At 50.4% G+C, this 12416-nt stretch overlaps 1 protein-coding gene across 1 annotated transcript; it reads right to left on the bottom strand.

Moving 5' to 3' along the window:
- Nucleotides 1–3033: 3033 nt before the first annotated feature.
- On the bottom strand, nucleotides 3034–11467 carry LOC101150628 (aflatoxin B1 aldehyde reductase member 4). Its single transcript, XM_031008626.3, has 7 exons — nucleotides 10932–11467; nucleotides 7804–7991; nucleotides 7507–7611; nucleotides 6639–6735; nucleotides 6328–6427; nucleotides 5628–5757; nucleotides 3034–4505 (listed from the first exon to the last, which is right to left on the bottom strand). Exons 1-7 carry the CDS (start codon nucleotides 11143–11145, stop codon nucleotides 4344–4346), a joined length of 996 nt encoding a protein of 331 aa, XP_030864486.1. The 5' UTR covers nucleotides 11146–11467; the 3' UTR covers nucleotides 3034–4343.
- Nucleotides 11468–12416: the final 949 nt, after the last annotated feature.

The raw sequence follows: 12416 nt of genomic DNA, 5'->3' as shown, positions 1-12416 counted from the left end.
GGCTGAGCCACCTGCCCTCACCTGCTCAGTGAGGAAAGGAAATGCCCCATGCCAGCCCCATGCGCTAAATGTGAAGTATAAAGGTAGTAAGGGGCCTGGCCAGCTTTGCACACTGTAAAGAACAGATGGGATGAAACCCAGCAGGTCTCAATTCTCCAGAGCTGTAGCCTGGGCCCTGCAGTGTGAAAAGCTTGAGAAAACCTCCGCTTAGGACAGTGGTTCCTGAACATGGCCAGGATTATTAGAAACCCTTGGGGTTTCTGATCATCCTTATCATCCAAATAAGGCTGTAAATCACAGCAGTGCACACAAGGTGAACCCAAATGTTGGACACTGCTGCCTAAGTCCTTGGCCATTTCAACAAAACTAGCACTGGCACCACTTCCATGGAGCTTGGCTTGTTTCTGCCTTCCTCCCAGGGGGAGAAAACAAAAAGAAGTAATAAATCACATTGTGCACAAATATTAACCTTGCAGGTGTGGATTTGGTAAATCTAAGATCAGGAACTTTCCAGCAGCCCACACACGACATCTAAATTTGATATATTAAGGAATAGCGATAAAGTGTGTAGCTTTTTTTTTAATAAGAGATGGCGGTCTTGCTTTAATATCCAGGCCAAACTCCTGAGCTCAAGCAATCCTCCTATCTTGGCCTCCTAAGGCTGGAACTACAGGCCTGTGACACCATGCCTGGCTAGTTTTTTAAATTTTTTTGTAGAGACAGTCTCACTGACCTGCCCAGGCTGGTCTCAAACTCCTGGGCTCAAGCGATTCACCTTTGTCTCCCAAAGTGTTGGGATTATAGGTGTGAACCACCACCCCCAGCCAAGTGTATACTTTAGACATAGCGCAGCAGTAACTGCTAGAGAAAAAGAAAGCTGCAAGAATTTCTAGAAGTTGCCTCTGAGGAATGAGACTTGGAAAGTGACAGCTTTTAACCATGGGCACATATCACTTTGATAAATTGTCCAAATTTTAAGAAATAGACTGGGTGTGGTGGCTTCTAGCTTGTATATATAAACTCTTCCATCCAACTCTTGGAATCAGAGTAAAGCTTTTGGAAATCCATTTTGTCAGAGAGAAAGCATCTAACTATTCTGAATGCTATTTCAAATTCAGTTAATAAAGCTCAACATTGAGGATAGAAATTTGTTTCTGCAGTGGACATACACTTACAAATGCCATTGTAAGGACGGTGGCTCACGCCTGCAATCCCAGCACTTTGGGAGGCCGAGGCGGGTGGATCACGAGGTCAGGAGTTCAAGACCAGGCTGGCCAAGATGGTGAAACCCCCATCTCTACTAAAAATATAAAAAATGAGCCAGGCATGGTGGCAGGCGCCTGTAATCCCAGCTACTCAGGAGGCTGAGGCAGAGAATTGCTTGAACCCGGGAGGCAGAGGTTGCAGTGAGCCAAAATTGCGCCACTGCGCTCCAGCCTGGGCAACAGAGCTAGACTCCATCTCAAAAAAAAAAAAAAAGCCATGGTAAAAACAGCCTTATTAAATTAAAAATCCATGCAGCAGAAATGTACTTGTTCATAAACAATTGTGGAGCCTGGCACTGTTACCTTCCTGTTGCTTCTGACATGTATTCAGAATGGCCCAATTTGAGACACTGGTGATGCCAACCAACCCAGTCACTGGGAACAAGCAGGTCAGAAATGAAGCAAGTAGGGCAGCCCATGGCCCTCTCTGCAGCCTGAAGTTTCAGGAACTCCCCTCCTCATGAATTCCCACGTGCAAAATCTATGTCACCTCCTTCTCCAGTCTTTTTTTTTCTTTTCTTTTTCTTTTTCTTTTTTGAGACGAAGTCTCGCTCTGTCGCCCAGGCTGGAGTGCAGTGGCATGATCTCAGCTCACTGCAAGCTCCACCTCCCGGATTTACGCCATTCTCCCGCGTCAGCCTCCCGAGTAGCTGGGACTACAGGTGCCCGCCACCATGTCCGGCTAATTTTTTGTATTTTTAGTAGAGACGGGGTTTCATCGTCTTAACTAGGATGGTCTTGATCTCCTGACCCCGTAATCCGCCCGCCTCGGCCTCCCAAAGTGCTGGGATTACAGGCGTGAGCCACTGCACCTGGCCCTTCTCCAGTCTTTTATACAGCACAGAGCAGTTTACTTAGTTTGAGGACAAATAAATACATTAGATGCTCTCCAGATCCAGCTCTGCTCCTTTAGGTCTTTTTGTTCCTTCTCATTTGTTTTTAAATTAACAAATACGAATTGTATATATATTTAAGATGCCGTTTGGGAACTGTCTCTTGAAGAAGCTCTTTAGATATAAAATGGCTGAGGGAGGAGGTGGAGTGGGAAAAAAAGAAGAGAAAAAAGATATGAAATGGCTGAATTCAAGTGGACATCAACTATCTTTGAGATATAGTATCCAGAAGATTCTAATAGGTGGGATGTGGCATAGCAGAGAATGCATCCCTGATGGGGATACTCAAGAGTCTCAGCAGCTCTTGGGGCTCATCTCGACTTGACCACTCAGGACCATTGCTCCCAGTGTTACAGTTTATTTTCCTAAGATAACCACCCCATGCTCTCAAATGCTCTTTGTACAGGTATCTTTGACTCCCCTCCCAGGACACAAGAGTGATGCTATGGACTCCTGAGGCTGGGACATAAAAGGCCACATGGCTTCTGCCTAGATTGCTTGAGATGTGCTCCCTTGGAAGCCACATGCAGAGGCCACGTGTGTGCCAGTTAATGACAGCAGCTGATAAGTGAATGTCTTCAGGTGACCCTAGCCTACAGCTGCTAAATCACGTCTCAGACACCGGGGAACAGATGAGGCTTCCCCCACTGAGTTCTACCCAAACAGTGGGTTTGCCACCACCCAGCTAATTTTTGTATATTTTGTCAAGATGGGATTTCACCGTGTTGCCCAGGCTGCTCTTGAACTCCTGGATTCAAGCAATCCCCTTGCCTAGGCCTCTCAGAGTTCTGGGATTTCAGGAATGAGACACCGTGCCTGGCCTGTTTTGTTTTTTAAAAACAACAGTATTGAGACATAATTCAGACACTATACAGTTGACTTACTTAAAATGATGATTTAATGCTGTTTCATGTATTCAGAGTTGTACAACCATCACAATCAATTTCAGAGCATCTTCATAAGCGCCCCCAAAAGAAACCCTGTACTCATTAGCAGTGAATCTCCATTTCCTCGCAAACCTCCTCCCGGTCCTAGGCAAGTACTCTACTTTCTCTCTCTCAAACAGATTTGCCTATTCTGGACATTTCATATAAACGAAATCATACAACGTGAAACCTTTTGTAATTGGCTTCTTTAACACATCTTCAAGATGCACTTACATTGTAGATGTTTAAGTACTTCTGTTTGTGTGTTTGTTTGTTTGTTTGTTTGTTTGGAAACAGGGTTTGCTCTGTCGCCCAGGCTGGAGTGCAGTGGCACAGTCATAGCTCACTCCAGACTTGAATACCTGGGCTCAAGCAATCTGCCCATCTCAGCTTCCCAAGCAGCTGGGACTACAGGTGTGTGCCATGGGGCCCCAGTAATTTTGTTTTTATGTTTAGTGGAGACAGGGTCTCGCTTTGTTTCCCAGACTGGTCTGGAACTCCTGTCTTCAATCAGTCCTCCTGCCTTGGCCTCTCAAAGTGCTGAGATTACAGGTGTCAGCCACTCTTTTTTTTTTTTAATGGCCGAATAATAGTCTGTTGTATGAATATACCATATTTTGTTTAACCATTAATTCATTCTTGGACATTTGGGTTGTTTTTACTTATTGGCTATTATGAGCAATGATAATGTGAAATCTCATGCCCAAGTTTTTTGTGGGGAGATATGTTTTCATTTCTCTTGGCTATATACCCACAAGTGGAACTGCTGAATCCTATGGTAATTTTATGTTTAATCCTTTGAGAAACTGCCAAACTATTTTCCAAACTGGTTGTACCATTTTACATCCCCACCATCAGTGTGTGAATTTCCTCCCCTGTCTGTCTCTTGCTCCCTCTCTCACCATGTGACACGCTGGCTCCGTTTCCCCTTCTGCCATGATTCTAAGCTTCCTGAGGCCCTCACCAAGAGCAGATGCCGGCACCACACCCTCTTGTACAGACTGCAGAGTGGTGAGCCAAATAAACCTCTTTTCTTTATAAATGACCCAGTCTCAGGTATTCTTTTATAGCAACGCAAACAGACTAACACACAGCACCCTGGGAGGTTTTATTCTTCCTTTGGTGGTGACTCTACTGTTAGGTTTTTGTCCAAATACTTCCATCCCTAAGAATTTACTGAGGCAGTTCTAAGTTAGACAAAGTGGGAGAGAGCAAAATAGTTGACAGAAAAGCCTTGGGCAGCCTGAGCCACGATGAGCTTAGATGAAGTAGTTGGGACATTCGTGGGCAAACAAATGCCAGGCTTGATTAAAGGCATCCACGACAGCCGGCTCCAGGGGCCCTTCCTCTGCTGCTGCCAAGTTCTGCTCCAGCTGCTCCAGGCTGGACATGCCCAGGATGACCGCGTCCCCGTGGGCACCCTGCAAGGGAGACGGCCAGACTTCAACCCTCTTGTGCTGCACAGCGACTCCACTCACAGCCGTCCCAGCCACCTCCCTGCTGAGATCTGGGGTCTCTGTTTATATTTATATCCTGTATGTCCAGAAAGGACTTAAGGTGCCTTGGATAGCTGTACCCATGTGACTCGAAACCTGTTTTCTTTCCCCTACTGCCACACGACCCTTCCAGACAGACCTACATTCACAGCCCAGTTCTGCCCCCCAGTAGCTGTGTAAACGCGGCTAAGTTATTAAACCTCTCTGAGACTCAATCCTCTTCTCTATTTTCAACATAGTTATGGGTGTGAAAAATTACGTAGAGCACTTAGCTCCCATTTATTGAGCACCTACTGTATATATACCAGACACTATTGCAACATCTAAGGCTGGAGTTGGATATAAATTTGAAAGAGGAAGAGGAAGACATGAGGCACTGAGAGAGGGAAACTCCAGCTCCCACCAAAAGGATGAGACTAGCGGGCTTTACGGTTGAACCTATGTTAAAATGTCTTCCCCTTTCATAGCTGGGTGAAACTCAGTTTCCTCGTCAATAACACAGGGATAGTCATTTCATAAAGCTGAAGGAATAATGAAATCCCTGCAGTGAAGCCCTCATTACAAAGCCTGGCGCTCAGATACCATCAAAGACCAATGGGAAGGCCGAGCGCAGGGGCTCATGCCTGTAATCCCAGCACTTTCAGAGGCTGAGGAGGGCGAATTGTCTGAGCTCAGGAGTTCAAGACCAGCATAGGCAGCTTGGCGAAACCCCATCTCTACTATAAATACAAACAATTAGTTGGTCATAGTGGTGCGTGCCTGTAATCCCAGCTACTCAGGAGGCTGGGGGAGGAGAATTGCTTGAGTCTGGGAGGCAGAAGTTGCAGTGAGCCGAGATCGTGCCACTGCACTCCAGCTGGCATAACAGAGCGAGACTCTGTCTCAAAAAAAAAAAAAAAAAAAACCAGTGGGAAGAGTGTTTATGAGAGTTGGAAGAAAGAAATTTCAGAGGAATCGAGAAAACAAATGCTTTGGGCTTCACCTGAAGGTAATGAATGCTGGTTCCCCTGGAAGGGAAGAAGCTGAGCACCCAGGGTCGCTGGTTACCTGCAGCTGTGAGTGGTGGTACATCCACCGGAGGGCGGCCGAGGTCATGCTGGGAGCGCTGGCGCCATACGCGGCCTGCAGGGCCTTCTCCACCAGGGCAATGCCCTCGAAGTGGTGCTGCTTCCAGAAGCTGTTCAGTGGGGATGGTGGCACAGGGGTCAGTACCATCAGGGTCACACTGGAAGCCACAACCAAAGAGCCATCCAAGGCCACTGCCCCACCCCACACCCTGCAGCCCTGAGGGGCGGGTGTCCTCTCTAGTCATAGGTCTCTCACTTTTCTGGGCATCAGAACCACCCAGGATGCTGGGCCCCTCAGCAGAGACCTCAACAAATCTTTATTCCTGAGAACTCAGCAGCCTGCTCTCATTTCCCCTACGGACATGAAGGCCACTGAGACAGGTCAGGACTCAGCCCCAGGCCTCCTGGACCTCCTTCCAGGGCTCTTTCTTTCCTTTGTAGCGGGTGATTGCTCAGGAAAGAGCTACGACTTCAAGACACCGAGGTCCAGGGAGTCTCCTTTCCTCCTGGAGGTCCCAAGACAACAAGAAAACCCACAGAGGGCTTGGGAATTCCTGAAGGAATGCAGGGGAGTAGGTGCAGACAGCGAGGAAAGGCCTTACCCCAGGAGCAGCCCAGGACTTCATTCCACATAAAGCTGACCCCACCCCAGCCATCCACATCAAGCACCCCCAGCTAACCGATTCCTGTAGATCTCTGCCCACTGAGTCCCAAAGAAGCGGCCCACGGGCTGTTTCCCGTCCTTGTCCTCATACTTGTACTTGCCGGTCAGCAGGCCCCCTGCGGGAAGGCAGCAATCAGCCCCCGGGCCCAGAGTGCCCCAGAAGCTGCCACATCCCTCAGGGCGCTGGTCTAGGGGAGGGGCAGGGACCCAGGAGGGCTGAAGGATGCAGCCCAGCCTCTTGTCAAACCCTCCCTTCTTCCCAGGTCCTGGGCTGGGCATCTGTGGGTCGGGAATAGGCTGAGTCAGGGCCAGGAATGCTCCACGTACCAGCCAGAGGGTTGTAGGCATAGAACCTCAGTCCAAAGTGCCTGAGGCAGGGGAAGAGCTCCGTTTCCACCTGCCGGGTGGTGGCGCTGTACATGCCCTGTAAGGAGAAGGGCCCGGGGGAGAGGGTGGATGTGTCAAAAGAAGGGACCTAAATTTACCCTCATAGAACCCTTATTTCAGACCTTAACAATTCTAGGATTTTAACCATCTGGGCATATACTTATTCTTACTGGTGCTGGTGAAAGGGGCTTATGCCCTAGGAAAATTCATTCATTCTGCCAACTTTCATGAGCACCAACTGTGGGCTGGTTGTCAGATTTAGATTCAAAAGCTAAAAGGACAAGGTCCCTTCCCTCAAATATTTTGTAGTAAGGTCAAGCATAAACAGTTATAATCGAGTCATGAGGCAATCATAATAGACTAGAAAGTTCTGTGACCAGTGCCTGGCACCAAGCAGGTGTGCAAATATTTGTGCAATGAATCATGAGGAGGTAAACAAGGACCTGAGGTCTCAGGGTCTTCTGGGCCCATCTAGAAAGGCTTCCAGAGGAAGAGACACGTATGTGAGACCTGAACCATTCTCTCACGGAAGGGGCGGTGGTGGGGGAAGGGCTTGTTCCAGGCTGAGTGCAGGGGAAGGTAGGGAAGGAAGGGTCCAAGGTGCACAGATAGGCAGGAAGGAAGCAGATGCCCAGTGGCCAGCCTGAGGAGCTTGAATGGCATCCTGAGGGTACCTGGGAGCCATCTGCAGGCTTTCAGCAGGGGAGTGGCTGCTATGCAGAGGGCATGGGGGCAGTCAGAGGGGCAAAGACAGCCCAGGATGAGCAGGAGTTCTGGAGACCTTGGCCTCTGCAGCCCCGGCCCTCACCTGGTACACAGTGGGCAGGATCCAGCCGTTGCTCTTGCAGAGGGTACAGATCTCGGCCACTTCCCAGGCGGCATAGTTGGACAGGCCAAGCTCCACGAACTTGCCCTGCTCGGGTGAGGCTCCAGTCAGAACATAGTGCAGCCCAGACCAGGAAAGGGAGGCCAGGGTGGGGCCCCTGGGAGTTGGGCTGTTCCCTGCTCCACCCTGGGACTGCCCTGGTGCCTCTGCTCTCACCATTAGGATCAGGATAAGGAGAGCAGCAGTGGACCACCTCCCAGAGCTCAGGGGTCCCCTCACCTCCTGGTGCAGCTGGTGGCAGGCACGCAGTGTCTCTTCCACCGGGGTGCTGTGGTCAGGTGCATGTAGATAGAAGAGGTCCACTCGGGGACACTGCAGCCGCTTCAGTGACGTCTCCAGCTGGGATCGGACACTGTCAGGCTTCAGGGAGTTCCCAATCCATGGATTGGCCTTGGTAGCAATTTTCACTAAGAGGAAAGAGAAATGAAAATTCAGGGCTGGATGTGGTGGCTCACGCCTATAATCCCAGCACTTTGGGAGGCCGAGGTGGGTAAATCACCTGAGGTCAGGAATTTGAGACCAAGCTGGCCAACATGGTAAAACCCCATCTGTATTAAAAATACAAAAATTAGCTGGGGGTGGTTGTACACGCCTGTTATCTCTGCTACTTGGGAGGCTAGGCACAAGAATTGCATGAACCAGCCGGGTGCAGTGGCTCACACCTGTAATCCCAGCACTTTGGGAGGCTGAGGCAGGCAGATCACAAGATCAGGAGTTCGAGACCATCCTGGCTAACACGGTGAAATCCCGTCTCTACTAAAAATACAAAAAATTAGCCGGGCATGGTGGTGGGTGCCTGTAGTCCCAGCTACTCAGGAGGCTGAGGCAGGAGAATGGCGTGAACCCGGGAGGCGGAGCTTGCAGTGAGCCGAGATCGCGCCACTGCACTCCAGCCTGGGCAACAAAGCGAGACTCTGTCTCAAAAAAAAAAAAAAAAAAAAGAATTGCATGAACCTGGGAGGTAGAGGTTGCAGTGAGCCCAGATCGTGCCATTGCAGTCAAGCCTGGGTGACAGAGCAAGACTGTCAAAAAAAAAAAAAAAAAAAAAGAAGTAAGCTTAACACTCTTCTCCCTGCCCCGTATTAAGAATCCTAGTTGGAGGCTGGGTTCAGTGGCTCAAACCTGTAATCCCAGCTACTGGAGAGGCTGAGGCACAAGAATCGCTTGAACCCAGGAGGCAGAGGTTGCAGTGAGCCGAGATCTTTCACTACACTCCAGCCTGTGTGCCAGAACAAGACCCTGTCCCCCACCAAAAAAAAAATCTTAGTTGGAGATTAGGCACAGTGGCTCACCCCCATAAGCCGAGCACTGAGAGAGGCCCAGGAGGGTGGATCTCTTGAGCCCAGGGATTTGAGACCAGCCTGGGCAAAATGGTGAAACCCCATCTCTACAAAAAACACAAAATTTGGCCAGGCATGGTGGCACATGCCTGTAATCTCAGCTGCTTGGGAGGCTGAGTTGAGAGGATCACATGAGCCTAGGAGATCAAGGCTATAGTGAGCAAATATTATGCCACTGTACTCCAGCCCGGATGACAGAATGAGACCCTATTTCAAAATAAAAATAAAAATAAAAAATCCTAGATCCTAGTGGGCTGGAATAACAGGTGAGTGGAGAGTCCTCTTCCCACTTTTCACACTTAGAAAGTCACTTAGGCTGGCAAGAGGGCAGTCACTGGAGCCCTTGAGACCTGGGAGGGAGCAGGTTTGAGGAACTATTCATTTGGAATTTTTCCATTCCACCACCACCCCTCTGCTTCTCAATGTGAACTTAACTTCAGATCTGAGATCTGAGGACTTTCACCAGCCAACCTTGGACTCAAAGACAGAAGACAAGGATTAAAAAAGTAAACAAAAAAAAAAAATCAGAAATAAGGGCCAGGCAGAGGGTGCAGATCTGTGGTGGCTCACACCTGTAATCTCAGCACTTTGGGAGGCCAGGGCAGGAGGATCACTTGAGCCCATGAGTTTGAGACCAGCCTGGACAACAAAGTGAGACTCTGGTTTCGATGAATAATACAAAAAATTAGCCAGGTGTGGTGGCACAGGCCTGTAGTAGTCCCGGCTACTAAGGAGGCTGAGGTGGGAGGATCGCTTGAGCCCTGAGAGGCCAAAGCTGCAATGAGCCATGATTGCACTCCAGCCTGGGTAAAAGAGCAAGACCCTATATCAAAAAAAAAAAAAAAAAAAAGAGACCGGAAATAAGATCAGAGCTCTCACCGAGTGGCAGCCAGGTGATCTAGAAAGAGTGTGGCACTGAGATGCACGCACAGGCCTCTTTCGTTTGGGATGTACCATGTGGTGAATCAGAGGAGAAATGGACAAGACTCCACTCAGACACTCAGAGTGGAAGGAGGCAAATGGTGCTAATATTAAGAACAAAGAAACAGCTAACATTTCCCAGCCCTCACTATGTGCCTGCCAGGCATCGGCCTAAGCACTGCAAATGGCATCAGACCGAGGGCGGCTCCTCCTGCCCCTTTACACACATCCTCCCGTCGGGCTACACCTGCTTCCCCCAGCACCGGCGGCATTGCCAAATCGCATTTGCCTTTCCACACCCATGCCCACTGCCCTGACGCCCTTGCCCCTTGTACTCTTCCTGGCAAACTCCTATCCTATCTTTCTTCACGGGGTCCCTCCCAAGAAGGGCTCACTCGGCTCCCCAGCCATCACTAGAATTGGAGATTCCTGGAGTGGGTTAGTGTCCATTTCTCTCCAATAGCCTCAGACAGAGCATCCCACAGAGAGGGCAGTGAGACCCTGTACCACACCCAATTCCCCATCTCACTGAGGGAGCTGCCAAGGCTCCCGGGCATTGTCACCCTGGTGAGTTACCAGAGCAAAGTCCAGGGACCCGAGCAGTCTGGCACGAGCGTAGGAGGAAGCAGATAGTGTGCTGGGTCCAAACTCTGATTTTGGACTGTGCCAGGGAGTGCCAGGCGATAAGAACAGAATTTCTGCAGATCAGGCCCGTCAAGGGCACCTGAAGGGCACAGGTGGGGACAGGAGCTGCACAATGCTAGATTCCAATGTTTTTCGTGCTCCAGAGAGGGGCTAGCCAAGTCATTCCAGGCAAGACCAAGTCATCCAGGCGTCAATGAGGGTGCTGGGCTACCTCCCGGAAGAGAAGACGACAGAAAAGGAGTCCGGACAAAGCACCATCCAGTTGTCCAGAGCTAGATGTGCCTGAGGAGCTGGGGGTTCCCAGAGTTGCGGTGTGGACAGGGATGGGGTGGGGGACGAAGCCGTGGGTGCTGCCCGGGGCCAGGGAGAGCGGGGCAGCGCACGGCTGGTGACAGGCTCAGCTCTGCACGGTGCAGAGGGAGGATCAGGGGCCACTGTTACCTCTGCAGTCGCTGCCGCCCAGCCGGAGCCCCAAGCCGCCCAGGATGGTCTCGGACTGGCCGTCGCTGTACAGGAAGGCCGTGTCTATCTCGGTGTGGCCGCGCTCCAGGAAGGCGCGCGTGACTGCGGCGCTGGTGGGCGCGTCCATGCGGCGCCCCATCTCCATGGCGCCCAGCACCGTGGCTGGCCGGGCCCGCGACAGCTGCCGGGACATGACGGCGGCAACGGGAGACTGCGACAGCCCAGGAGCCGCGCGCAGCGGTCGGAAGCATAAGGCTCGGAGCGGGCGGCCTCCTGGCTTTAGGGACTGGCTCGGGCCGCGCCCACCGGTGGTGGAGCGGAGGGCGCGGCCGAAGGTGCCCAACGCCGCCCACGTGCTGGACTCCGCTCTCAACCACGAGGACCGTCTGCACTTGCACCGAGCAAGCGGCGAAATGGCTGTGGCTTCGTACCGGTGACTCGCGTCTTGGAGATTTTAACACTCCTCAAGTCCGCAAGGGTGAGGGGGTCCAAGGGTGGCGAAGATCCCAAAGGTCTGGGACTCCTCCCTGCCCCGTCGTCCCCCATCCCTCGGCCTCGCCCGCCCCGGAGCTGTCCCAGGTCTCTGTCTCCTCCAGGAGGGAGCTTAACGGGTGTGGTGGACCTAAGGGCTGTCCTGCCCGCCTGCCGTGTGGTCCTGGAGGATGAGGCTTACCAAAGGCTCAAAACAGCGTCCCCGTGGAGTGACATGGTTAAAGTCTTGAAAGAAAAGAACTGTTGGCATTGAATTCTGTACCTAAGTGAAACAAACAAACAAACTGACTGACTGTGGTGGTTTACGCCTGTAATCCCAACACTTTGGGAGATCAAGGCAGGACGATCGCCTGAGCCCAGGAGTTTGAATCCAGCCTGGGCAACATAGGGAGGCCCTGTCTCAAAAGAAAAAAAAAAAAAGAAGAAGAAGATAGAAAAATGGACCAATGCCCAGCTGCAGTGAGCTGTGATAGCTCCACTGCACTCCGCCCTGGGTGACAGAGGGCAAATCTGTCTCTAAATACAAAAAAAAAAAAAAAAAAAAAAAAAAAAAAAAAAAAGACCAATAGACAGATGGAACAAATGAAAAACCAATAGCAAGATTAATTTAAACCCAATCATATCAATAATTACATTAAATATAAATGAAAAATGCTTACAAGTAAAAGGCAGAGATTGTTAGAATGGATAAAAGAGCAAAACACAAGTATATAGTAAATATTAGAAAGCTATTGAAATATATAAACAGAGATAAGTTAAAAGTAAAAAGATGCGCCAGGCGGAGTGGTTCATGCCTGTAATCCCAGCACTTTGGGAGGCTGAGGGGGGTGGATCACCTGAGGTCAAGAGTTGGAGACCAAGCCTGACTAACATGGAGAAACCCCGTCTCTACTAAAAATACAAAATTAGCCAGGTGGGGTGGCACATGCCTGTAATCCCAGCTACTTGGGAGGCTGAGGCAGGAGAATCGCT

Source organism: Gorilla gorilla, chromosome 1 (genome assembly GCF_029281585.2).
Source record: "Gorilla gorilla gorilla isolate KB3781 chromosome 1, NHGRI_mGorGor1-v2.1_pri, whole genome shotgun sequence".
In the NCBI taxonomy this organism is placed as follows: Eukaryota; Metazoa; Chordata; class Mammalia; order Primates; family Hominidae; genus Gorilla; species Gorilla gorilla.
This window is presented reverse-complemented; position numbering and strand designations above follow the sequence as displayed.